Below are 25,610 nucleotides of genomic sequence, written 5' to 3' on the forward strand. Positions count from 1 at the left end.
GAGGGAAGAGAGATCAGAGAGAACTCACACTATGTGCTTTAGATAGTGGCTAGTACACACCATAGAGACATATGCTTTGTTCAGGGGCGTATCATGAAATGAGTGGGTTAGTGTGCAAAATAAAAAGTACATCCTTGGCATCAATAAAAAAAAAAATGTGCCGTTTATAGCGAATTGTGGGTGTGGCTTAAATTGCGCTATGGCTTAAAGGGGGTGTGGTTTAATAGAGTCTGAGATGACTTACATAATAGAGAATGCAGTAATGTTAAAAAGAGAATGTACAGTGGGGGGTGTACAGCAGTGGGTAGTATGTGCCGGAGAGGAGTATGGTGTGTATGGTGGTGGGTAGTATGTGCCGGAGAGGAGTATGGTGTGTATGGTGGTGGGTAGTATGTGCCGGAGAGGAGTATGGTGTGTATGGTGGTGGGTAGTATGTGCAGGAGAGGAGTATGGTGTGTATGATGGTGGGTAGTATGTGCCGGAGAGGAGTATGGTGTGTATGGTGGTGGGTAGTATGTGCCGGAGAGGAGTATGGTGTGTATGGTGGTGGGTAGTATGTGCCAGAGAGGAGTATGGAGTGTATGGTGGTGGGTAGTATGTGCCGGAGAGGAGTATGGAGTGTATGGTGGTGGGTAGTATGTGCCGGAGAGGAGTATGGTGTGTATGGTGGTGGGTAGTATGTGCAGAAGAGGAGTATGGAGTGTATGGTGGTATATGGGGCAGAAACTGTTTTAGTAAAGCAGTGGATGGTGTCAGTAGTTTTTTATTTTTATGTATTAATTTTTTTACAATTCAATTTGTTTTTCATTTTTTCACAATGCTTTATGATGGGAGGGGGTTGGGGCAGGGGGAAGTGGTGTCAGTAGTTTTTAATTTTAAACAGTTTTTTATAATTTCATTTTAATGTAATTTTTTTTTATCAGCCCTGTTGTTGGGCTTTGGTGAGATATCAGGGGTCTAAACAGACCCCTGACATCTCCCCCTTGAGACAGAGAAAGGGACTGAGGACACAGATTCCCCAGTACCTTTCTCAGCAGGCTTAGGATTGAAAATGAATGAAAAGGATACAGAGGCTCCTGTTCATTCATGAACTGAAGCAGAGCAAACACAGTTTACTATGCTCAGTTATCAGAGGACACAGGAGCGATCAGTAGCAATCACTCACTGTGTCCAATTCAGAAAAGGAAGGGGACGGTAAATTACATGTTTACCGGCCCCTTCCTCCGCCCCCCCCAATCCTGACACTTCCCCTCAGCAGCCAGCGGGAGTGCAGAGGAGGGACGGGGAGGTGGACAGGGAGCTGGAGGAGAAGGACGGGGCTGGAGGAGCACATGGGGGGGGGCAGAGGAGAAGTACATGAAGGAGGGCTGGAGAGGGAGGACAGGGGGCCAGAGGAGCACATGGGGGGGGCGGAGGAGGAAGTCACAGAGGGGGCCGGAGGAGGAAAATACAGGGAACAGCTGGGGATTTGTGTGGCAGTGAGGACAGCTGTGAGCACTGATCTCCCTGCATGGCTTTTCAGCTGCCAGCTGTGGGAGGGAGAGGAGGAGAAGCGGCTGTCAGCTAAAAATCCATGCAGGGAGATTGGTGCTCCCGAAGCACCGATTATCCCCGACTGTGAACTGGAGGACCATCCATGTGTGCAGTGTGGGTCACAGCGACCCCCCCGGCACACAAGTGTCATCCGTGTCCGTCAAAAAAAACTGCCAGAATCCATGCCCCCCTCCAAAAAAAAGCATTTTGGGAAAACGTAAAAAAAATGAAACAAAATTATAAAAATGTGAATAATAAAAAAGTAAAAAAATGTGGGTTAATTCCCACCGGTTCTCTTTCACATACAGTGTGAATGAGTGGTAAGTAATTTGTTTTGATACAATTTTTTTGCGTTTTTACTTCATGTATTTCCATAAAAAGGCCCTCCAAAATCCTCAGCACCAGGCCCATGATGTTCCTAATCCGGCCCTGTCTCCCATAGAGGAGAGCAGGGCTTTGTCAGATCTGTCTCTGCAATGTAAGCGGATATGGACCTGTCATCCGCCTGTTCAGCGGGGATCGGCGGATCGATCCCCACTGAGCAAAACTCATTTCTTGAGACATTACCAAGCCAGAAAATTACAAATACCCCCAAATGACCCCTTTTTGGAAAGTAGACATTCCAAGGTATTTAGTAAGAGGCATGGGGAGTTTTTTGAAGTTGTAATATTTTTTCCCACAATTCTTTGCAAAATGAAGATTTTTTTTTATTTATTTTAATTTTTGTTCACAAAATTGTTATATTACCAAGTTATTTTTCAAGCACTGTATAGGCATACTTGCAACTACACCCCAAAATACATTCTGCTGCTCCTCCTGAGTAAGGCGATACCACATGTGTGAGACTTTTACACAGCCTAGCCATATACAGCGGCCCAACATTAAGGGGGGCACTGTCAGGTGCTCTAGGGACATAACATTTCAAATCGAATTTCCTAAATACCCATTACACTTTTATGAGGCACTATAGGGCACTGATAAGCACCGTAGTGGCACGGATGAGCAGTGATGTGGCATGAATGGGGCATGGATGAGCACTGATGTGGCATGGATGAGCACTGACGTGGCATAGATGTGGCACAGATGAACGGATGTGGCATGGATGTGGCATGGGTGAGGCACAGCTAAGCACTGATGTAGCATGGATGTGGCACAGATGAGCACTAATGTGGCACGGATGACCACTGATGTGGCACGGATGAGCACTGATGTAGCACGGATGAGGCACGGATGAGCACTGACTTGCCAAGGATTTGGCATTGAGGAGCACTGAAGTGGCATGGATGAGCACTGATGTGGCATGGATGAGGCACAGATGAGCACTGCTGTGGTATGGGTTAGCACAGATGAGGCATGATTGAGGCATGGATGGGCATGTTTGAGGCACGGATGAGGCATGAATGAGGCATGATTGAGGCATGGATGAGGCATGATTGAGGCATGGATGGGCATGATTGAGGCAGGTATGGGCATGATTGAGGCACAGATGGGCAAGATTGAGGCACAGATGGGCAAGTTTGAGGCACAGATGAGGCACAGATGGGCACGATGGAGGCATGATTGAGGCACGATTGAGGCGGTACTGTAGTCTCCCTCCTCTCCTCGCAGGCTGTACCGATCGCTGTGTACAGCGTACGAGGAGAGAACTGAACCGGACATGTGCCAGTTTGTTGACAACCGATCGCTCCGTCATTGGATGGAGCAATCATGTGGTAAAGGGCCGCTGTCATTGTGGCCCTTCACCACGATCCGTGATGCCCCGGCAAGCACAGACGCTTCCGTGTGCGTGCCCAAGGGGGCGCACAGGAAGCACGATTCTGGGATGAAGTCATTGTACGCACCACCAGAATAGGCAGACCTGTCTTTTTTCAACTTTACTAACTATGTAACTATGTACCTTTTTTCGGTGCAGCAGGCTGCGGTGAGAATCACCGCATTCCAACACTGCTCTTTGAATGGAACCTAAAGGCAATGTCACTTGTGATATTTCAATAAAAGTCTAAAAAAAAAAAAAAACTGTGTAATATGCCGTGAGCAGTGCTTAGGCACTGTGTCCTCCCAGCACACACCAGTAGCTGTGTGTTCAGCGCGCCTACTGGTGTGAATCTGCCCTGAAAACATTTTTCTGCTTGATAACTGCAAAAAATACCTGTTTGTCTTGTCAGAAATCTTGTGAGCTGATACCTTCCTGTACTTGCTACACTATTATCAGTAAGCAAAGTTCCTAGTTTTCTCTTTCGGCCCCATTCACAATATGCAATTACATGAGGAAACCCCAGGGGAGGTTCCCAGCGTTTAGCTGCAGGACGAAGCCCCACTGAAAACCATGGGAGTCTGACAGCTCCCGCAGCTAAATGCAGTCGCTTGCATGTATTATTGGCAAGGCCGAGTATATCGGTGCCCGATATGCACTTTCCCCAATATATCGGTATCGGCTCTAGAACTGGCCAATATTGCCGATATTTTTGTGATGTCATTCTGCCTTCTTAGGCCGCCTCCCTCGCCTTGGACAGCCTCATCTGGAGTCGGGACTAGTCTTTCGGGAGTGTATCACAGCAATACACCCACCCACAGCAGCCCGGTGCCAGCCAGCCACCCACATCCACAGGCCCTGTACCAGCTAGCCAGCCACAGGCACTGTACCAGCGAGCCAGCCAGCCACCCACAGGCTCTGTATCAGCCAGCCAGCCACCCACAGGCCCTGTACCAGCCAGCCACAGGCACTGTACCAGACAGCCACCCACCCAGAGGCCCTGTACCAGTCAGCCACCCACAGCCCCTGTGCCAGCCAGCCACCCACCACAGGGTGCCAGACAGCCAGCCACCCACAGGCCCTATACCAGCCAGCCGCCCACAGCCCCTGTGCCAGCCACCCACCTACCACAGGGTGCCAGCCAGCCACCCACCACACGGTGCCAGCCACCCACCACAGGGTGCCAGCCAGCCAGCCACCCACCTACCACAATGTGCCAGCCAGAAAGCCACCCACCACAGGGTGCCAGCCAGCCAGCCACCCACCACAGGGTGCCAGCCAGCCAGCCAACCACCACACCGTGCCAGCCACCCACCACAGGGTGCCAGCCAGCCACCCACCACACCGTGCCAGTCAGCCAGCCACCCACCACACCGTGCCAGCAAGCCAGCCATTAAGCATTAAACAAAAATTAACATGTTCAGTACCACATTATTGGCAAGGTCGAGTATATCGGTGCCCCAATATATCGGTATCGGCTCTGGAACTGGCCAATATTGCCGATATTTTTGTGACGTCATTCTGCCTTCTTAGGCCGCCTTCCTCGCCTTGGAAAGCCTCATCTGGAGTTGGGACTAGTCTTTCGGGAGTGTATCACAGCAATACACCCCCCCACAGCAGCCCGGTGCCAGCCAGCCACCCACATCCACAGGCCCTGTACCAGCAAGCCAGCCACAGGCACTTTACCAGCGAGCCAGCCAGCCACCCACAGGCTCTGTACCAGCCAGCCTGCCACCCACAGGCCCTGTACCAGCCAGCCACAGGCACTGTACCAGCCAGCCACCCACAGCCCCTGTGCCAGCCAGCCACCCACCACAGGGTGCCAGACAGCCAGCCACCCACAGACATGGTGCCAGACAGCCAGCCACCCACAGGCCCTATACCAGCCAGCTGCCCAAAGCCCCTGTGCCAGCCACCCACCTACCACAGGGTGCCAGCCACCCACCTACCACAGGGTGCCAGCCACCCACCCACCACACGGTGCCAGCCAGGCAGCCACCCACCACAGGGTGCCAGCCAGCCACCCACCTACCACAATGTGCCAGCCAGAAAGCCACCCACCACAGGGTGCCAGCCAGCCAGCCACCCACCACAGGGTGCCAGCCAGCCAGCCAACCACCACACCATGCCAGCCACCCACCACAGGGTGCCAGCCAGCCACCCAACACACCATGCCAGCCAGCCAGCCACCCACCACACCGTGCCAGCAAGCCAGCCATTAAGCATTAAACAAAAATTAACATGTTCAGTACCACATTTGTGTCAAAAACTGTTTTTATTTTTCAAAACTTTAAATGTACAAAATATCAGCCCATATCGGCCAATACCAATATGTTGTGACCAAAATATCGGTATTGGTATACGTATTGGCCCTGAAAAAATTGGTCTATTCTTTATCTAAACCATTCCATTGTATCTCTGGCTGTATGTTTAGGGTCGTTGTTCTGCTGGAAGGTGAACCTCCGCCCCAGTCTCAACTCTTTTGCAGATCCTAACAGGTTTTCTTCTAAGATTGCCCTGTATTTGGCTCCATCCATCTTCCCATCAACTCTGACCAGCTTCCCTGTCCCTGCTGAAGAAAAGCATCCCCACAACATGATGCTGCCACCACCATGTTTCCAGTGGGGATGGTGTGTTCAAGGTGATGTGCAGTGTTAGTTTTCCGCCACACATAGCGTTTTGCTTTTAAGCCAAAAAGTTAAATTTTGTCTCATCTGACCAGAGCACCTGGTCGCTGCCATTACTAGAATAAAAAAAAAAATTAAATCTTAACCAATATATATATATGCAGAATACCTATTGGCTTAAATTGATGAAGAAATTCAATTTTTTTTTTAATTTTTTATTGGATATGTTTTATATAGCAGAAAGTAAAAAATGTTCTTGCTGACCGCCTGCCATAATATTACTGCGGCAGGGCGGCTTGGCTGTGCAAAATCACGTGATTTCGTGCACATGGTTTTGTTTTTTGTTTTTGTTTATGCACAGCGGAAGGCGGGGCATGGGAGGAGTGGCGGCGATTCCCGCTGCCCTCCCGCGATTGTCAGGGAAACTGACCAAAGACCCGCCTGCTTATGTAAACAAAGCAGGCGGATCTTCTGTCAGACAGGCAGAGAGAGTTCAGAAGTTTCAGCTAAGCTACAACTCCGATCTCTCTCTCTCTCTGTGCCTGTCACAGAACTCTTTCCCCACACAGTGAGCAAGCACTTTAGGCATATATTTAACCTCGTTGATCACCCCCCAGTATTAACCCCTTCCCTGCCAGTGTCATTTATACAGTAACAGTGCATAATTTTTAGCACGGATTACTGTATTAATGTAACTGGTCCCCAAAAAGTGTCAAAAATGTCAGTTAGGGGTCCGATCTGTCCGCCGCAATGTTGCAGTCCCGCTAAAAAAGTCTGATCGCCGCCATTACTAATAAAAAAAAAGTAAATAAATAAAAAGTCTAAAAATCTATCCCGTAGTTTGTAAACGCTATTACTTTTGCGCAAACCAAATAAAATACGCTTTTTGGGATTTTTTTTACTAAAAATATGTAGCAGAATACAAATTGGACTAAACTGATAAAAAATTATTTTTTACATTTTTTTATTGGGAATGTTTTATAGCAGAAAGTAAAAAAATATGGAGTTTTTTTTCAAAATTGTCGCTTTTTTTTGCTTATAGCCCAAAATCTAAAAACCGCAGAGGTGATCATATACCACCAAAGCTCTATTTGTGGGGAAAAAAGGAGATCAATTGTATTAGGGTACAGCGTTGCACGACCACGCAATTTTCCGTTAAAGTAACGCAGTGCCGAATCGCAAAAAATGGCCTGGTCATTAAGGGGGTAAAACCTTCCGGGCTGAAGTGGTTAAAAACCATAACTGAAATATTAATGATTAGTCCAATAAAACATTTAATATCCATTCATGTTTTACAGGAGGGAAGCCTTGCCCTTCCAGCCAAGCACTGTATGAGTACCGGCTGTGCAATGATAATCCCTGCTCTGCATTCTACTGGGAGGTGTCACCATGGGAATCGTGTATCGGGGAGTCACAGATACTAAACAAAAGCCTCGGCAAGAAGGATACGTGTGGCATTGGACTTCAGTCCCGGAAAGTATTCTGCATAAAAAGCAACACTGGACAAGTCGCAAGCAAGAGGTATTATAGCATGCATAATTACCAAGAAAGTATTGGGATTTTAAGAGTTTTGATTGATCTTCATCAGTAATGGCATCTATAATAGCAAAATATTATGCAAAATAAAATTGATGATTATTACAGTGCCTTGCGAAAGTATTCGCCCCCCTTGACCTTTTCAACCTTTTGCCACATTTCAGGCTTCAAACATAAAGATATAAAGCTGTAATTTTTTTTCAAGTTGGACACACTCATTAAGTGGAACGAAATTTATTGGATATTTCAAATTTTTTTAACAAATAAAAAACGGAAAAATTGGGCGTGCAAAATTATTCAGCCCCTTTAGTTTCAGTGCAGCAAACTCTCTCCAGAAGTTCAGTGAGGATCTCTGAATGATCCAATGTTGACCTAAATGACTAATGATGATAAATAGAATCCACCTGTGTGTAATCAAGTCTCTGTATAAATGCACCTGCACTGTGATAGTCTCAGAGGTCCGTTTAAATCGCAGAGAGCATCATGAAGAACAAGGAACACACCAGGCAGGTCCGAGATACTGTTGTGGAGAAGTTTAAAGCCGGATTTGGATACAAAAAGATTTCCCAAGCTTTAAACATCCCAAGGAGCGCTGTGCAAGCGATAATATTGAAATGGAAGGAGTATCAGACCACTGCAAATCTACGAAGACCTGGCCGTCCCTCTAAACTTTCAGCTCATACAAGGAGAAGACTGATCAGAGATGCAGCCAAGAGGCCCATGATCACTCTGGATGAACTGCAGAGATCTACAGCTGAGGTGGGAGACTCTGTCCATAGGACAACAATCAGTCGTATACTGCACAAATCTGGCCTTTATGGAAGAGTGGCAAGAAGAAAGCCATTTCTTAAAGATATCCATAAAAAGTGTCGTTTAAAGTTTGCCACAAGCCACCTGGGAGGCACACCAAACATGTGGAAGAAGGTGCTCTGGTCAGATGAAACCAAAATCGAACTTTTTGGCAACAATGCAAAACGTTCTGTTTGGCATAAAAGCAACACAGCTCATCACCCTGAACACACCATCCCCACTGTCAAACATGGTGGTGGCAGCATCATGGTTTTGGCCTGCTTTTCTTCAGCAGGGACAGGGAAGATGGTTAAAATTGATGGGAAGATGGATGGAGCCAAATACAGGACCATTCTGGAAGAAAACCTGATGGAGTCTGCAAAAGACCTGAGACTGGGACGGAGATTTGTCTTCCAACAAGACAATGATCCAAAACATAAAGCAAAATCTACAATGGAATGGTTCACAAATAAACATATCCAGGTGTTAGAATGGCCAAGTCAAAGTCCAGACCTGAATCCAATCGAGAATCTGTGGAAAGAACTGAAAACTGCTGTTCACAAACACTCTCCATCCAACCTCACTGAGCTCGAGCTGTTTTGCAAGGAGGAATGGGCAAAAATTTCAGTCTCTCGATGTGTAAAACTGATAGAGACATACCCCAAGCGACTTACAGCTGTAATTGCAGTAAAAAGGGGGCACTACAAAGTATTAACTTAAGGTGGCTGAATAATTTTGCACACCCAACTTTTCAGTTTTTTATTTGTTAAAAAAGTTTGAAATATCCAATAAATTCCGTTCCACTTCATGATTGTGTCCCACTTGTTGTTTATTCTTCAAAAAAAATTACAGTTTTATATCTTTATGTTTGAAGCCTGAAATGTGGCAAAAGGTCGAATACTTTCGCAATGCACTGTATATATAAATATGAAATAAATTACAAAAAATTAAAATGCCACCAGGTTACACTGTACAACGCTACTTAACTACTTGCTTACTGGGCACTTTTACCCCCTTCCTGCCCAGGCCAACATTCAGCATGCAACACTTTACTCTGTACAATGAAACTGTTATTATTTTTTTCACACAAATAGATCTTTCTTTTGGTGGTTGTTATTTTTATTTTTTGCTAAGCAAACAAAAAAGACCAACAATTTTGGAAAAAAATAAAAGTTTTTCATATTTTGTTATAAAATTTTTCAAACAGGTAATTTTTCTCCTTCATTGATGGGCACCGATGAGGTGGCACTTTTGGGAACTGATAGACTGCACTGATGGGCACTCAGGAGGCAGCACTGACGAGGTGGCACTGATCAGGAGGCTCTGATGAGGCTGCACTGATGGGAGGCACTGATGGACACTGATAAGTGGCACAGAGAGATAGCACTGATAGGTGGCATTGATGGGCACTGATAAGGCAGCACTAGTGGGCACTGATCAGGAGGCTCTGATGAGGCTGCACTGAAAAGTGGTGCTGATGGACACTGATAGGTGGCACTGATAGGTTGCACTGATAGATGGTACTGATGGAGACTTGTAGGCGGCACTGGTGGACACTGATCAGAAGGCACTGATGACTAGGCACTGATGGGCACTGATTGGCAGCACTGATAGGTGGCACTGGTGGGCACTGATTAGCAGTACTGATAGGCACTGATAGATGGCACTGGTAGGCTCTGATTAACATCACTGGAGAGCACTGATTAGCAGCAGTGGTGGGCACTTAGGGGACCGATGCCCCTTTAAGAAAAGCCGGTTAACGGCTTTCTTCCTTTCTTCACACTGACAGCGTGAAGAAAAAAAGAAAGCCAGTAATCGGCTTCTGTTTTTTTCTTCCATGATCAGTTGTCATTTGCTGACAGCTGATCACATGGTAAAGTGCCCGCTGTGATTGGCCCTTTACCCTGCTCCAAGGACTCAGCGATCACAGAGTATGCGGGCAGTGCAAGACCGGTAGGACATCCATGTACGCCCTCCCAGCATTTTAAGTCCACATTGTAGCCATCTTTCGGCTATAGAGCGGGCATCAAGTGGTTAAAATGGAACTAAACCCTCCTATCCTTTTCAGCCAAGGAAGCTACCAACTTGGCCTCTGTTTGATCTGCAACTGTCATGGGGCATGTGACCAGTTATGACACCAGCTATTTGATGGTTTGACAGTTTTGTTGAAAGCACTAGCAAATGTGACAGTTACAATCCCGGAGTGCCAGGAACGTATCTGTTTTTTGAAACAGTTAAATTGATGGATTTAGTTGCGCTTTATTAGGGTATGTCTTTGCTTCTATATGCCAACTGTCACTTGTCACCAAAAATTTCAGAACAGTTTATTAATCCCAAAGGAAAATGAATGATCCCGCATTGATAGAGAAACCATGCAATGATAGTGGTTCAGTTCAAAGCGTTTCACATAAAGCTTCTTTAGAAACCCAGAGGTATTCTAAATATTGGGCGTGTATAAAAAAATTAGCATCCTACAGTTATCACAACTCAGTATATAATCATTCAACATGTAATAGAAATATTTAGACAGTTTGACCTCATTCACACCTGTGCACCCCCATGCAAAGGGCCATCTATACCTGCACAGGATGCATGTTTCTTGCATCCGAGTGCAAGCAGTCCCATGCACACCTATTTGCTGCATGGATACAACTGCTGGTCCCAATTTGACAACTGTGCAGGTGTGGGTAGGTGTCCCTAAATGTAGACATGATGCATTTAGGGACATGCTTCCACATCTGCTAGGCTGTCTAATTGGGCCAACGGCTGTGTCTGTGTAGCCGCTGTGCCCAAGAGACATCAATGGGACTGCCTGCATGTGGCTACACGGAACACTCGTGTATCCAATGCGGAAAAACCATCTCTTCACACAGGTGGATAGCGATGTCCATGTGAATAAAGGCTTTAAATTTGAATGAATATGTGTTATTTAGAATTACTTAGTTCCATATGGACATATCATGCAGGTGGCTGGTCCTACGATCCAAGGACTAACTTACCCACACAGGGGAGGAACCACAAGGGGAAAGGGGGAAACAAAAAGGAAGAGGGTTGGAGGGAGAAAGGGGGCCACCAGATAGAAGAGGCCATATCTACAAGAAGCCATGCAACTAGGTTGGTTGACAGGAAAGGAACATTGTCATTCCCCTTCTCCCAGCTAAAATGTGCATTTTATTTAGTATTTCTTATGTATTTATTTCCTGTAATGGCAATGGTGAAAAAATCCTTTGACGCCCTTTTTGGTTTCCTTTTGAAATGGGACGTGGTGCCCTAAGTTTATTTTAATTTTTTATTTTTTCCAAATAGTTTATTTCTTAATCTAAGACCCCGTTCATACTGGGGCGACCTGTCAGGCGACCTGGTCGCCTGACAGGTCGCCGAAGGTCGCCTGCCATAGAGAAGCTCCGACTTAGAAAAAGGGTCCGGAGCTTCTTTGGGGCAACCCGGAGCGACCTGCATTGACTTCAATGATATGAAGTCCGTGTCGGCCGCTCTAAGGTCGCGGTGCGAGCTGGGCATCGCGACCTGTGAGGTCGCCCCGGCAAGTAGCGTCGCCCCAGTGTGAACGGGGTCAAGTATAAACAGTATTAAAATTAAAATAAATAAAAGTTAATTTCCAACAACAATAGCATTAAATAACATTAAAAACAACACAAAAATCCAATGCCCTTCATGTGTTTGAAGTGATAACAGTTATTGTTGTCCAAGGCACCTAACCATTTCTCCCTTTATTTTTCCTATACTGTTGATATGAGCTATTCTTTCTGCAAACACCTTGATTAATTAAGTTCAGTATTTTTGAGACTAAAGCCTATTAGTTAAGGTTTGTACAACTAAAGGCATAGATTACATTCACTGGAAAACTGCCTATGCAGGTAAGGAACTGTGCAGCTTTGGCCAATGTTGAATAACAACCTTCCTATAGGTGTAGGCCATTTATGTACTCTTTATGTAAAGTCGGACTGAAAACTCCCAGAGATGTCATCTTGTTGCCATCACAGTTGCAAGCAAACTCCAAGGCTCTAGGTTCAGAACTAATACATCAGAAGGGAGAAAACGTATGTGAAGGGGTTTGATTTAGAAGAAGAGCTCACTCCTGTGATGGTGGAGATGAACAGTAACAGCTGGGAGTGTATTAGCATCGTCTTAACAACAAGGCAGGATAGAGGGACACCATCTATGGGAGTCTCAGTCAGCCTTTGGGAGGTACATAAATGGCCTACATCTTTATTTAACTTTGGCCAAAGCTGTACAGTAGTTTTTATCTACAGACACCCCTTACCTGCACAGACAGGTTTTTGGTAAAGGGGAACTGTGCCATTAACCACTTGCCGACCGCCGCACGACTATTTACGTCGGCGGTCAGCCCCTCACAGGCAAAGCGAAGTAGGGCTACGCTAGCCTGTGAGGGTCTAGGGAGTGCGAGCGCACCCCCGCGCGCGTGTGCCCCGTTGTCCGCCGGTCACTCGCGATCGTCCGTTAGAGCGGGAGAAAGGCAGGCGGCTAATGTAAACAAAGCCGCCTGTCATTCTCCCCTGTGTAGGAATGGTGATCATACGGTTCTACTGTGTAGGACCGTTGCTCACTGTTCCTACACCTCAAGCCACAGCCAATCACAGTTAGAATCACGCCCCTAGGGACACACATAACCCCTCCCTCTCAAAAAAAATGTGTCATTTTACAGTAACAGTGCATATGTATAACACTGATTACTGCAGTAATGTCACTGGTAACCCCAAAAGTGTCAAAAATGTCAGTCAAGGGTCCGATTTGTCCGCCGCAATGTCGCAGTCCCGCAAAAAAAAATCGCAGATCGCCGCCATTACGCGTTAAAAAAAAAAACAACAAAAATGACAAAAATCTTTCCCTTAGTTAGTAAACGCAATAATTTTTGCGCAAACCAATCAAAATAAGCTTTATGCGATTTTTTTTTTTACCAAACATATGGTAAAAAAAAAATTGGCCCAAAATGTTAAAAAATTTTGATTTTTACTTTTTTTTGGGGGGGAATTTCATATAAAAAAAATGTGAAAAATATTGTTATTTTTGCAAAATTGACACTGTTTTTTTGTTTATAGCGCAAAAAGTAAAAATCGCACAGGTGATCAAATACCACCAAAAGAAAGCTCTGTTTGTGGGGAAAAAAGGACGTCAAATTCGTTTAGGTACAGCGTCGCACGACCACGCAATTGTCCGTTAAAGTTACGCAGTGCCGAATCGCAAAATAGGCCCTGGTCAGGAAGGGGGTAAAATCTTTCGGGGCTTAAGTGGTTAAACCAAAATATAATCCCTTGCTTTCTATAGCTGCTTTGCACTGAAGAGTTGCACTGGCTATAGTCAAGGTTCAGAGGAAGCCTAAATTAAGACCCATGTGAACCACTGCAACTGGTCTAAAGGCCTAGGCCTATGACCAGTGAACATGTGGGGACTCCAAGTGCTGAAAAATGCAAAATCAGATAAGTAGAGCCATCTGAGGCTAGCACTGTATAAGTAGAATGGTGATGTGCTGAGTTTGCCTTGTGGCATTATCAATTTGCATCATTATAACACAAGATAGCAAGAGAATGCAATTACTTTAATTGAGTTGCACCATTCAGTTTACAAAGAAAATGAGCAAAAATGTTCTAATTTAATCCTACATTGACAATTTGCCCATTGTACTAATACTTCGAGGGCAAAAAGGACTAAAAGGTAGGAAAGAAATATGCAAGAAGCAGTATAAAAGTTATTTGCCAAACAGGTTAAAGCATAGTTATGCAGGGGTTAATGTGTTCTGGGGTGTGCCCTCCCCCTGCATGTGTCACTTCCTATTTAGGGGGATATAGGCAGAAGGAAGTGGGAATTTGTGCCTCCTGGGTTCTTCAGGGGTGCCTTGGCAAAATGCCTATAAATTGCAACAAATTGCCACAGGTTTTAACTTTGCAGTATTACAACCCCGGGCACCGTGTGGGTCAAGCCACTGGTATCCTGACAACCAATTTCATCACTGGTTGATAAGGAGAATGACGGGTGCTTGCATACCTTCCTTGTTTACTCTTCCCCTCTCTATCAGCGCTGGGGTCACATTGGCAAGCAGAAGAAGCAGTGGCGGCTGGTGCTCCATGGGCCGGGGGGGAGGCAGCAGACGGACCACACCATACCCCCCCGGACCACACCAGCTTGCGCGCACACCATACCATCCCCCCCCCCCCCCCATTGCTGGCTCACTGGACTGAAGTGGAGAGCAGGCGACGAGGACTTCACCCAGCGGCGGCTTCTCCTGTGTCTCCTCCCTCCTCCTCCTTGGCCAATAGCATGGCCTCTCCTTTCGGCCAATCAGGAAACGGGTCTCAGGACCCGCTTTCAGTTTGGCTGAGAGGAGGATCTGTGTTATAATAGCGAATATTCATTCGCTATGTCTTACAACTGGGTGGGCTCAGGGCGCAGGGCCCTGCGCCCGAGCCCACCCCTTTTTTGAAGCCTATTAGAGCCTCTGGCTCTAATCACGTGCTTAAAAAAAAAAAAAAACCTATTGGAATCCATGCGTCCTGCGCCCTGCATGAAGATTAGGGGGCCGGACGCATGGAAGGGGGGGCGGCGCCCCTGCGCCCCCAATGCACCAGCTGCCACTGAGAAGAAGAGACACTGCAGGAGAAGAGAAATGCTAACATACTAGTCAGTACCAGTTTGCAATTGTGGAGGAATAAATCACTTCTAATGTTGGATGGCCCATGTGTATGGATGTTGCTGCGTTATGTAAAACTATTAGTTTAGTTTTATTTTTACATTTTTAGAATGGGGTGCCTCAAGATTGTGCAGAATTTTAAAGGGTGCCGCAACTGAAAAAAGGTTGAGAAACACTATTCTAGACCATGGGAAGTTTAGAGTTACCATAGATAGAAGATGTTATTGTACTCAAGTTTGGGGTAACCCCTCAGTGGGACCCTGGTGTGGGACCATAGACTAAAAACTTTATTATCTAATTTTGGGAGGAGGCCTAACTTAGGGTATGAGCATCGCAGCACAGCCAAGCATAGTCAAGCACAGCACATCACATCTTTAGCCCTGTACAGAATTTATTGTGAAAGAGAATGACAATGTGATGTTTATTTTAAAATGCTGGACCAAATGTGGTGTTAGGAAGTGAAGAGGCCAATATTGTAAAAAAAAAAAAAAAAAAAGATTTTCTAACATTAATAGATAATAAATGTGGGGGTTGGCTTGAGTTCTGGTAGATAGGTATTCTAAGGAGGAGCTTACATATACAATGAGAATTCTAGGTCTCTCCTGGAGGACAGTGAAGCTGTCCAGGACTGAGAAAGAAGGTATATATATATGTGCCAGGCCAGCCTTGTTCAACCAAGGTGCCATGGTGTATCTTCTCGGTTCTTCAGGTGTGCCTTGGCAAAATGCCTAAAAAAATTTGTGACTAATTGGCAAAAAATTGTGAACAAGCAAGTTGTTCATGCCTGACTTTTTGTTACTCAAAGCCACAGGTTTGTATTGTGAAGCATTTTAACCTTGGACACAGTATGGACCAGCCACTGGCATCCTATGATGATGACATCATCAGTTGATAAGGAGGGCATCAGATGCCTGGACAACATCCTCGTTTGCCTCTGCAAGCCCTTCTCTGCTATCACTGGAATCACAATAACAGAGAAAGGGAGAGAAACTGAGGGAGAAGAGAAATGCTAGAATACTAGTAAGTTCCATTGTGCTAAGGTGGAGGAATAAATCACCTTTTTTGTTGGGTGGCCCACATGTGTGGATGCTGCTGCAATGTATTAGTTTCGTTTTTTACATTTTAGATTGGTGTGCCTCGAGAATGTTCAGAATTCTAAATGCTACCTTGAATGAATAAAGGTTGAAAAACTGCTAAACAACAGTGATGTATTCTGTAAAGGGTACCAACCCATTATTTTTCATCTGGGGTCTCCAAACTTTCAAAACAAATGCCCAGTTTATTGCCCTTCAAATTTTAGAGGGGGCGAACTGTGGTCAGTGGGAGTAGAAAATGCCCTGGCATCAGCTGGCATAAACAATGCCATAGGTTTTGTGGTCAACGAGAGTAAAAAATATTACATCTTTGGTATCAGTGAGAGGAATAGTGATCCATAACTGGTGTCAGTATGAGAATTTGTTCCCCATTATTAGGGTCAGTGGAAGTGATAGTTTCCCATCATTGGTGTCAGTGGAAGGAATAGTTTCCCATCTTTGGTGTCAGTGGAAGGAATAGTTTCCCATCATTGGTGTCAGTGGAAGGAATAGTTTCCCATCCTTGGTGTCAATGGTAGGAATAGTTTCCCATCCTTGGTGTCAATGGTAGGAATAGTTTCCCATCATTGGTGTCATTGGAAGGAATAGTGCCCCATCCTTGGTCTCAGTGGGAGGAAGAGTACCCCATCCTTGGTGTCAGTGGGAGGAAGAGTGCCCCAACCTTGGTGTCAGTGGGAGGAAGATTGCCCCATCCTTGGTGTCATCGGGAGGAAGAGTGCTCCATCCTTGGTGTCAGTGGGAGGAAGATTACCCCATCCTTGGTGTCAGTGGGAGAAAGAGTGCCCCATCATTGGTATCATTGGGAGGAATAGTGCCCCATTATTGGTGTCAGTGGGAGGAATAGTGCTCCATCATTGGTGTCAGTAGGAGGAAGAGTACCCCATCATTGGTGTCAGTGGGAGGAAGATTGTCCTATCCTTGGTGTCAGTGGGAGGAAGAGTGCCCCATCATTGGTGTCATTGGGAGGAATAATGCCCCATTATTGGTGTCAGTGGGAGGAATAGTGCTCCATCATTGGTGTCAGTAGGAGGAAGAGTACCCCATCCTTGGTGTCAGTGGGAGGAAGAGTGCCCCATCCTTGGTGTCAGTGGGAGGAAGAGTGCCCCATCCTTGGTGTCAGTGGGAGGAAGAGTGCCCCATCCTTGGTGTCAGTGGGAGGAAGAGTGCCCCATCATTGGTGTCATTGGGAGGAATAGTGCCCCATTATTGGTGTCAGTGGGAGGAATAGTGCTCCATCATTGGTGTCAGTGGGAGGAAGAGTGCCCTATCCTTGGTGTCAGTGGGAGGAAGATTTTCCTATCCTTGGTGTCAGTGGGAGGAAGAGTGCCCCATCATTGGTGTCATTGGGAGGAATAATGCCCCATTATTGGTGTCAGTGGGAGGAATAGTGCTCCATCATTGGTGTCAGTAGGAGGAAGAGTACCCCATCCTTGGTGTCAGTGGGAGCAAGAGTGCCCCATCCTTGGTGTCAGTGGGAGGAAGAGTGCCCCATCCTTGGTGTCAGTGGGAGGAAGAGTGCCCCATCCTTGGTGTCAGTGGAAGGAAGAGTGCTCCATTATTGGTGTCAGTGGGAGGAATAGTGCCCCATCATTGGTGTCAGTGGGAAGAATAGTGCTTCGTATCAGTGAAGAAATAGTGACCATAAGGGCCAGATAAAGGCATGCAAAGGGCCACATCTGGCCCTCGGACCACAGTTTGGAAACCCCTGCTCTACATAATAGACCCACTATGATTTTTGGCTACTGCTAACAGCATTTTGTTTTTAAATTACAGGTGCCCAGAATCAACCAAACCTGATACCAGCCAGCCATGTCCTCTGCCCTGCACTAGAGACTGTGTTGTCACCCCTTTTAGTGAGTGGACTCCATGCCCTAAAACCTGCCAGCCTGGTGAGTGTACACATAACACTAAGTCATCATTTGCACATCAGAGGTTAAAGTAGTATTAAATCATCAGTGATTAATAAGTTAACACATTGAGCACAATAAAATAAACTTTACAATGCTATGTTCCTGAACCTTCAAGTATCCAGGTATCTATCCCTAAATTACATAGAATAATCCCACAAGGGGAAAGTATGTGGGAGTATACGATACCAAACATAAGGGAGGAAAGAGAAAAAAAAGGGAGAACAAGAAAAAAAAGTAAAATGATGTATCCAATTTGAGAAATGTAAGATAAAAATTACAATATTTTATTAACTACAGGATTAAAGGAAACCCTTTTCAAAGGGAATAACATGATAATAATCACAAAGTTTTAGGCTAAAAACAATGCTTAAAGTCACAAAATGCTTGCTTGGAGACACAATGCATAATTAACAATAAACAGTACAGACGCAAGAGACCCCAACGCGTTTCAAAAATATATTTCTTCTTCAGGGGGTAAGCATCAATTGTAGAGTTTCAGATTCTAAAAAAATCTGCAATTGATGCTTACCCCCTGAAGAAAGCGTCATCATTGAAAGGCATTGATATTCATTGTGTCTCCAAGCAGGAAATTTGTGGCTTCATGCATTGTTTTTAGCCTAAACCTTTGTGATTATTATCATGTTATTCCCTTTGAAAAGGGTTTCCTTTAATCCTGTAGTTAATAAATGACTGTCATTTTTATCTTTCATTTATCAATTGGATACATCATTATACCTTTTCCCCTTTTCTCCCTTTTTTCTCTTCCCTCCCTTGTGTTTGGAATTGTATAGTCCCACCACATTCCCCCATTCATTTTCCTTGTGGTACATTTAAATAAACTTTCCATAGTAAACTGTTTGTTAAAATTCTTACCCCAGCACTTGCCGTTTACAACTTTCAGTGCTGCTGGCTTAACAGGAAAGTTAACTGTCGACAGTGTAGTCCTGAGCCAGTCTATTTTCTTGGAGACGGAAGGAGCAGAGGGGTGCTTTGCCTTCCTAGGCTACAGGGCTTTGTGTCTCTATTGATGCACACAGTGTAGGGAGGGAGACACAAGTCTAGTCCCTGCATGCAAGGGTGATTCCATAGAATGCTGCAAGAGAAAGGAGGCACCCTGAAACTGGAAACCTGAGGCAGATAAAGAAGTGGCATACTCAGTAAGTGATTAAATCAGATGGACAGGATAAAGCGTAACATTTCCAAAGGAGGCACATGTTTTGGTGATAGCTACCCAATTGGACTTTTCCTTTACTGGGGAGTTTTCCTCTGACTTTCTTTTGTGTCTTCAAGACGTAAATTGAAGGGAAATCTCCTCATTAAATTCTTTATTTAAGAAGAACACTTGGGAGATTGGAGAGAGAGTGTCGGATGTCCAGAAAAATGTCTCACTTGCTGATTTTTATTATCATTTAATGAAGATAAAATACCCCTGAAATGCGTTGGCTCTACTTGTATACTTTTGTCTTCAATAAACTATTATAAAAATCAAGTGAGATTTTTCTGGACACTGGGCACTCCTCTCCAATCACCCAAGTGTTCCCCGTGGTAACAGCCCCTTATGAGAAAGGTAGCAGCCCTAGACCCCACTGGAGTCAATCACCTACCACCTACAATTGGAAAACAACCCATTGGACGCGGCTCCCTTTATGCCAGTGATGGCGAACCTTGGCACTCCAGATGTTTTTGAACTGTATTTCCCATGATGCTCAACTACACTGCAGAGTGCACGAGCATCATGGGAAATGTAGTTCTGAAACATCTGGAGTGCCAAGGTTCGCCATCACTGCTCTATACCCTCCACATAGAAACCCGTCGCTAGGCAGTCTCCAGCGGCACCAGTCCAGTGCTGTCCTCCACCTAAACTTCATTATTCAAGAGGACAGAACAGTCCAGAATGTAGAAAAACTCCCCAGTAAGACAAAGATGGCAAAAAAAATTAAAGGAGTGTTTTTTTAATATTTATTAAGTTATATCAAGAATACATTATTATGTATCACACACAAAGGTCAACAATGGAGCAATGAGTATAGCATAGCATTTACTGTTCAGAGAATTCTTTGTATTAGACAATGGACATCAGCATATGTATATTGCTATTGCATATTGAAAGAACAGTTCTTATATCCCTCAGAGCTCTAAGTATGTAGTGTACATAAAAAGGTGAACAATGAGGCGTTGATTACGGCACACCATTTGCCATACCGAGAATTTTCGTTAATAGAATTCAGCATATGTATATTGCCTTTGCATGTGTTCAAAGAGCAGTTCTCATCCTTCAGAGCTCTAAATTGAATGTTGTATGAAACCAAAAAAACCAAAAGTTTATGCCATAATACAGACAATAAACAGCTGTATGGGTAAATAGTTCCTGGATGTCACAGATTTTTCATTTGGTTTGTGGTGAGTATCGGAAAATAGTGTGGGTGACGTACGTGTGAATGCATGTTTGCAATGACGTGTGGTGTGTAAGTTGGAGTATGATGGAAGGTGGGATATGTATAACATGTTGTGTTTTAAAGGATAAGAGTATGTGGGCTGTGTGAGTGTAAATCTGGCCGTACATTAAGAGAATTTTGCTCATAATGCTTTGTTTTACGAACGTTTGTTCTATTTTCGACGTTCTTTTTTTTTTTTGACCAGAGTAATGAGAAAATTTGAAAAAAGAGGATGGAAAAAATTTCTCAAATTAATTTACAACAGTGAATGTGGGGTTGATTTACTAAAACTGGAGAGTGAAAAATCTGGTGCAGCTGTGCAAAGTAGTCAATCAGCTTCTGCAGTGCCTTAAAGTATTCATACACCTTGAAATTCTCCACATTTTGTCATGTTACAACCAAAAATGTAAATGTATTTTTTGGGATTTTATGTAACATAATTGTGAAATAGAAGGAAAATGATAAATGGTTTTCAATTTTTTTTTACAAATAACTATGTGAAAGTGCAGTGTGCATTTGTATTCAGCCCCCCTGAGTCAATACTTTGTAGAACCATCTTTCGCTGCAAGTCTTTTGGGGATGTCTCTACCAGCTTTACCATCTAGAGATTTACATTTTTGCCCATTCCTCTCTGCAAAATAATTCCAGCTCTGTCAGATTGGATGGAGAGCATCTGTGAACAGTAAATCTTGCCACAGATTCTCAATTGGATTTCTGTCTGGACTTTGACTGGGCCATTCTAACACATGAGTATGCTTTGATCTAAACCATTGTGGCTCTGGCTGTATGTTTACGCTCGTTGTCCTGCTGGAAGGTGAAACTCTGCCCCAGTCTCAAGTCTTTTGCAGACTCTAACAGGTTTTCTTCTACGATTGCCCTGTATTTGGCTCCATCCATCTTCCCATCAACTCTGACCAGCTTCCCTGTCTCTGCTGAAGAAAAGCATCCCTACAACATGATGCTGCCACCACCATGTTTCAAGGTAGGGATGGTGTGTTCAGGGTGATGTGCAGTGTTAGTCTTCTGCCACACATAGCGTTTTGCTTGTAGGCCAAAAAATTCAGATGAGGCGTTTGGTCTCATCTGCCCAGAGCACCTTCTTCCACATGTTTGCTGTGTCCCCCACATGGCTTCTCACAAACTGCAAACCAGATTTCCTATGGCTTTCTTTCAACAATGGCTTTCTTCTTGTCACACTTCCATAAAGGCCAGATTTGTGGAGTGTACAACTAATAGTCAGGGCCGGGACGAGGGGTGGGCAGGAGGGTCGGTTGCCCTGGGTGCAATGGTTTTTTGCAGGGATAGGGGGCGCCTTGACCCTAACCCTAAGGGAAGGGGGGGGGCGCAGTTTGGCATCCTTGCCCTGGGCACTGGATGACCTTGTCCCAGGACTGCTAATAGTTGTCCTGTGGACAGATTCTCCCACCTGAGCTGTGGATCTCTGCAGCTCCTCTGGAGTTACCATGGGTCTCTTGGCTGCTTCTCTGATTAATGCTCTCCTTGCCCCTCCTGTCAGTTTAGGTGGACGGCCATGTCTTGGTAGGTTTCCATTTGTGCCACACTGTTTCCATTTTCCGTTGATGGATTGAACAGTACTCCATGAGATGTTCAAAGCGTGGAATATTTTTTAGAACCTAACCCTGCTTTAAACTTCTCCACAACTTTATCCCTGACCTGTCTGGTGTGTTCTTTGGCCTTCATAAAGCTGTTTGTTCACTAAGGTTCTCTAACAAACCTCTGAGGGCTTCACGGAACAGCTGTATTTATACTGATATTAAATTGCACACAGATGGACTCTAGTTACTAATTTGGTGACTTGTGAAGGCAATTGGTTCCACTAGATTTGAGTTAGGGGTATCAGAGTAAAGGGGGCTGAATACAAATACACGCCACACTTTTCAGATATTTATTTGTAAAAAATTTAGAAAACCATTTATCATTTTCCTTCCACTTCAAAATTATGTGCCACTTTGTGTTGGTCTATCACATAAAACCCCAATAAAATAAATTTACATTTTGGTTGTAACAAGACAAAATGTAGAAAATTTCAAGGGGTACAAATACGTTTTCAAGGCACTGTACAAAAAAAAACCTGGAAGCTGATTGTTTTTTTTTTTATGCAAAGCTGCTCCAGATTTTGCACTCTTCAGTTTTAGTAAATCAACCCCTTACTTTTCATTTGGTAAAGTAATTCCAAAATCAAACGCTAATAGCAAACTCAATTTTTACGTACTTTTGAACAATATTTGTAAAGTCATTGAATGAACTGAGAAATTCCATACAAATGTTCATAGTAATGTTCGTTTGGAAATTTACTAGTGTATGGCTAGTTTAAAATATTTTTTTTTATGAGGAGATAAAGTGGTGTTTAGGAAGAGGGGGTGGAGGGGGTGGAAGAAGGTCAAGTGCAGAGAGTTAGAGCTAAAAGGTGGCCATGAGATATGTTAACCATTCCTTACTCTATTTGAAATAATTAAAATTTTTAGTTTTTGAGCATAAAAGGGGTTGAGATTACTAACCTTAAATTTACTAAAACCTTTTACAAGTCCCCATCCACCCTCCCTATTTGTTTATTGTCATGGCAACTGTGCCAGAAGTTGAATGATACCTCTTTGATATCCTCTGGGGTCTTTGGTTAGTCGGATACTTGACTGGGACAGTTGGTTGGGTTGGGGCAAGTTCATCTGTAATATGAATGTGATTTTAAAGACTACGATTAAGCCTTTTCTTCTGGTGAAACGCGTTAGTAAGAGTGTCATTCTCAGTGGAGGATTTGACAGCTAATAACATTTTTTGGACAGAAAGATTTTACTACAGTGATAATTTCTAAGTGCGACCTGTTAGTCTTAGGATAAGTCTTGCGGAAGGAGCGGTGATGTGGACCCAGAGCTGGGTTTTGGCTTGGCGGGGAGGATGGGTGCGCTTGGGAGCAGTGTTCCTCCAGATCAGCTATTATGAGCCAGGGTTCCTCAAGTGGTTGCTAGGGGTTCCTTGAGCTTTGGCTGATTGACCTCCCATTGACCTTCTATTTTTATGGTGTCTGCATAGTTCCATAGTTCCTTGATCAGCTGTAGCCTCTGATTGAGATAAATTTTCCAACAAGCCCATTCAACAAAAGTTGATCGTTAGATCAAATTTTGTCGTGCAAGAGTAGCCACACATGGATTGAAACTTGTCTGGTCCCTGCTGAGCCAACTGAATTTCGATGCTTCTATGGCCAGCTTAAAGCAGAGCTCCAGGCTCCCCACAAAAAAATTAAAAGTCAGCAGCTACAAATAATTTTAATAGTAGGACACTTACCTATCCAGGGATCCTACGATGTTGGCACCCCAGACGATTTTTCATTCGGCTCTCGGGTGCTGTCACCACCATTCCTTGTAAGGAAAAGTGACAGTGAAGCCTTTCAGCTTCACAGCTAGTTGTCTACTGCGCATGCGTGAAGTGCGCTGCACTTTGTGAATGCCCTGGCGGTGGAGGAAGGAGGAGGGGGGTCGCCCGTAGGTCACCCGCAAGTGAGGACAGGTACCCATCAAAAACAGGTACCTGCTCCCCCCCTCCCCCTAAAAGGTGCCTGTAACAGAACCTTACCTTTGACCGAGAATATTTGTGCTTACCTTGTTCATGTGTGTGAAGGATTTCCCAGCAACCATTCGGTTATTTACACTCCCTGCTATCATATCTCTCTTTGCACTGTGAGCCCCAGGAAGTGACTCCTTATATGGACATTCCAAGAAGTCAAGGTATGGCCAGCCTAGAGACGGAATGTCTGCTGATTAACGATGCGCTTTTGTCTACATTATGTTCATTTGGGCTGAGGCAGCTTTTGTTAAGTGTGGTAATGACCTTACCTATTTGTCTGGGTGGATGTCGGGCCATTGTTTAAGTAGTGTCTGATATACTCCCCAGGTGTATAAAAGCCTGTATTCTTGTTTCAATAAACAGTTTTTTCTTGACCCTCGTTCCTGGAGGGGATTTTACTGCATTATTACCTGGTCGTTCAACAGCTGAACCTGACTCTCCCCTTGGATCTTATGGTTGGGATTATACTACTCCATTACTACACAGGGACTTGCCGGGAAAAAGGACGTCTCCAACGGCTGATACCCTCTCACCACCTGGGTAGCCGTTACAGTGCCAAATGTGGCAGCAGAGGGGAGAGGAAGCAAACAAGCAGAGCTTCCCCTTTTGGGTGGAGCACTGCTTTAAGGGGGGAATTTTGGCCTCCAATGTAAGGGACATTTTTCCCACTGATGATTTCAAGGGCCCCTCTAAAGTAAAAAAGGTGGGGAAAGGTTGCTCTAGATTGTCTACTAATGTGTTTTTGGTCAAAAAATTCAATTTTTGCTGTTATGGTGTATTACATGTGTAGTTTATTGACTCAATAGACCAGGGTTTTTCAGCCAGGGTCCATGGAACCCAAGGTCTCCTCCAGAGGTTGCTAGGGGTTCCATGAGCAATTTCTGCCTCTCAGATAAGTTCCCAGTGACACTATTGTTCCTTTTAGTTGTCTGTAAGTGGGTAATTCCTCCCAATGCCAAAAAGTGTAAGAAACATTCTTCCCACTGACCGTCCAATTAATGTATCCTGAGTTGTAGATATAATAATTTTTAACAGGAGTTCCCTGAAGCTGGAAAGTTATTTCAAGGGTTCCTCTGTGTTGAAAAGGTTGAGAAAGGCTGCAATAGAAACTTTGGCCTTGCCCACTCCAGTATACTTTGCCTTAGAGTCATTTTGGGCAAATCCATCTTTAAATAGTGTGTGATTGGCCAAGGCTATGCATCTAAGCAGCCAAGAAACTCTCTGACCTTAGCACATTTGCAGAGTTTCCTGGGTAGAATCAGTTGTTCCCTGGTTTTACCCATTAGCCGGAGACACTTTTTGAGCCTCAAAGAATGAATGTTCCGGACTGTATCTACTTCCCTTCCTTCTTTTACAGCATCCTGCCTGCTACTAAATGACAAATGTCTTAGTTATTTTTATTTTAAGCTCAGAGCTGAGGTGATAAACCGGGTAGATTTAGCACACAGCTAAAGTGAACAATGGCTGGGGTGAGTGTGCGGTGAACCTAACACTGCAGCGGAGATCCCCCGGCTCCCTTCGGCTGTACTAGATGAACATCGGAGAACTAATGAAAGGAACTGCTGCTTGATGGGCTTCTCAGATGGAATCTGCAACATCTGTGATGCTATTATTTCCAGCAAAAAAAAGGGAAAAAAATATTCACAGAATTATAGAAAGAAATAATAGAATGTTCAAGGGGAACAATCGT

At 44.6% G+C, this 25,610-nt stretch overlaps 1 protein-coding gene across 2 annotated transcripts in view; it reads left to right on the forward strand.

Annotated features, from left to right (window-relative positions):
- THSD7B (thrombospondin type 1 domain containing 7B) overlaps window positions 1-25,610 on the forward strand; it is a 925,167-nt gene that overhangs the window by 504,740 nt on the left and 394,817 nt on the right. For both annotated transcript variants that reach the window (XM_082260936.1, XM_082260935.1), the window contains exons 10-11: window positions 7,212-7,434; window positions 17,770-17,885. In XM_082260936.1, coding sequence (XP_082117062.1) covers window positions 7,212-7,434; window positions 17,770-17,885 — 339 coding nt within the window. The remainder of the gene's footprint in view (window positions 1-7,211; window positions 7,435-17,769; window positions 17,886-25,610) is intronic.

Source organism: Pelophylax lessonae (assembly GCF_965119305.1).
Source record: "Pelophylax lessonae genome assembly, chromosome: 6".
In the NCBI taxonomy this organism is placed as follows: domain Eukaryota; kingdom Metazoa; phylum Chordata; class Amphibia; order Anura; family Ranidae; genus Pelophylax; species Pelophylax lessonae.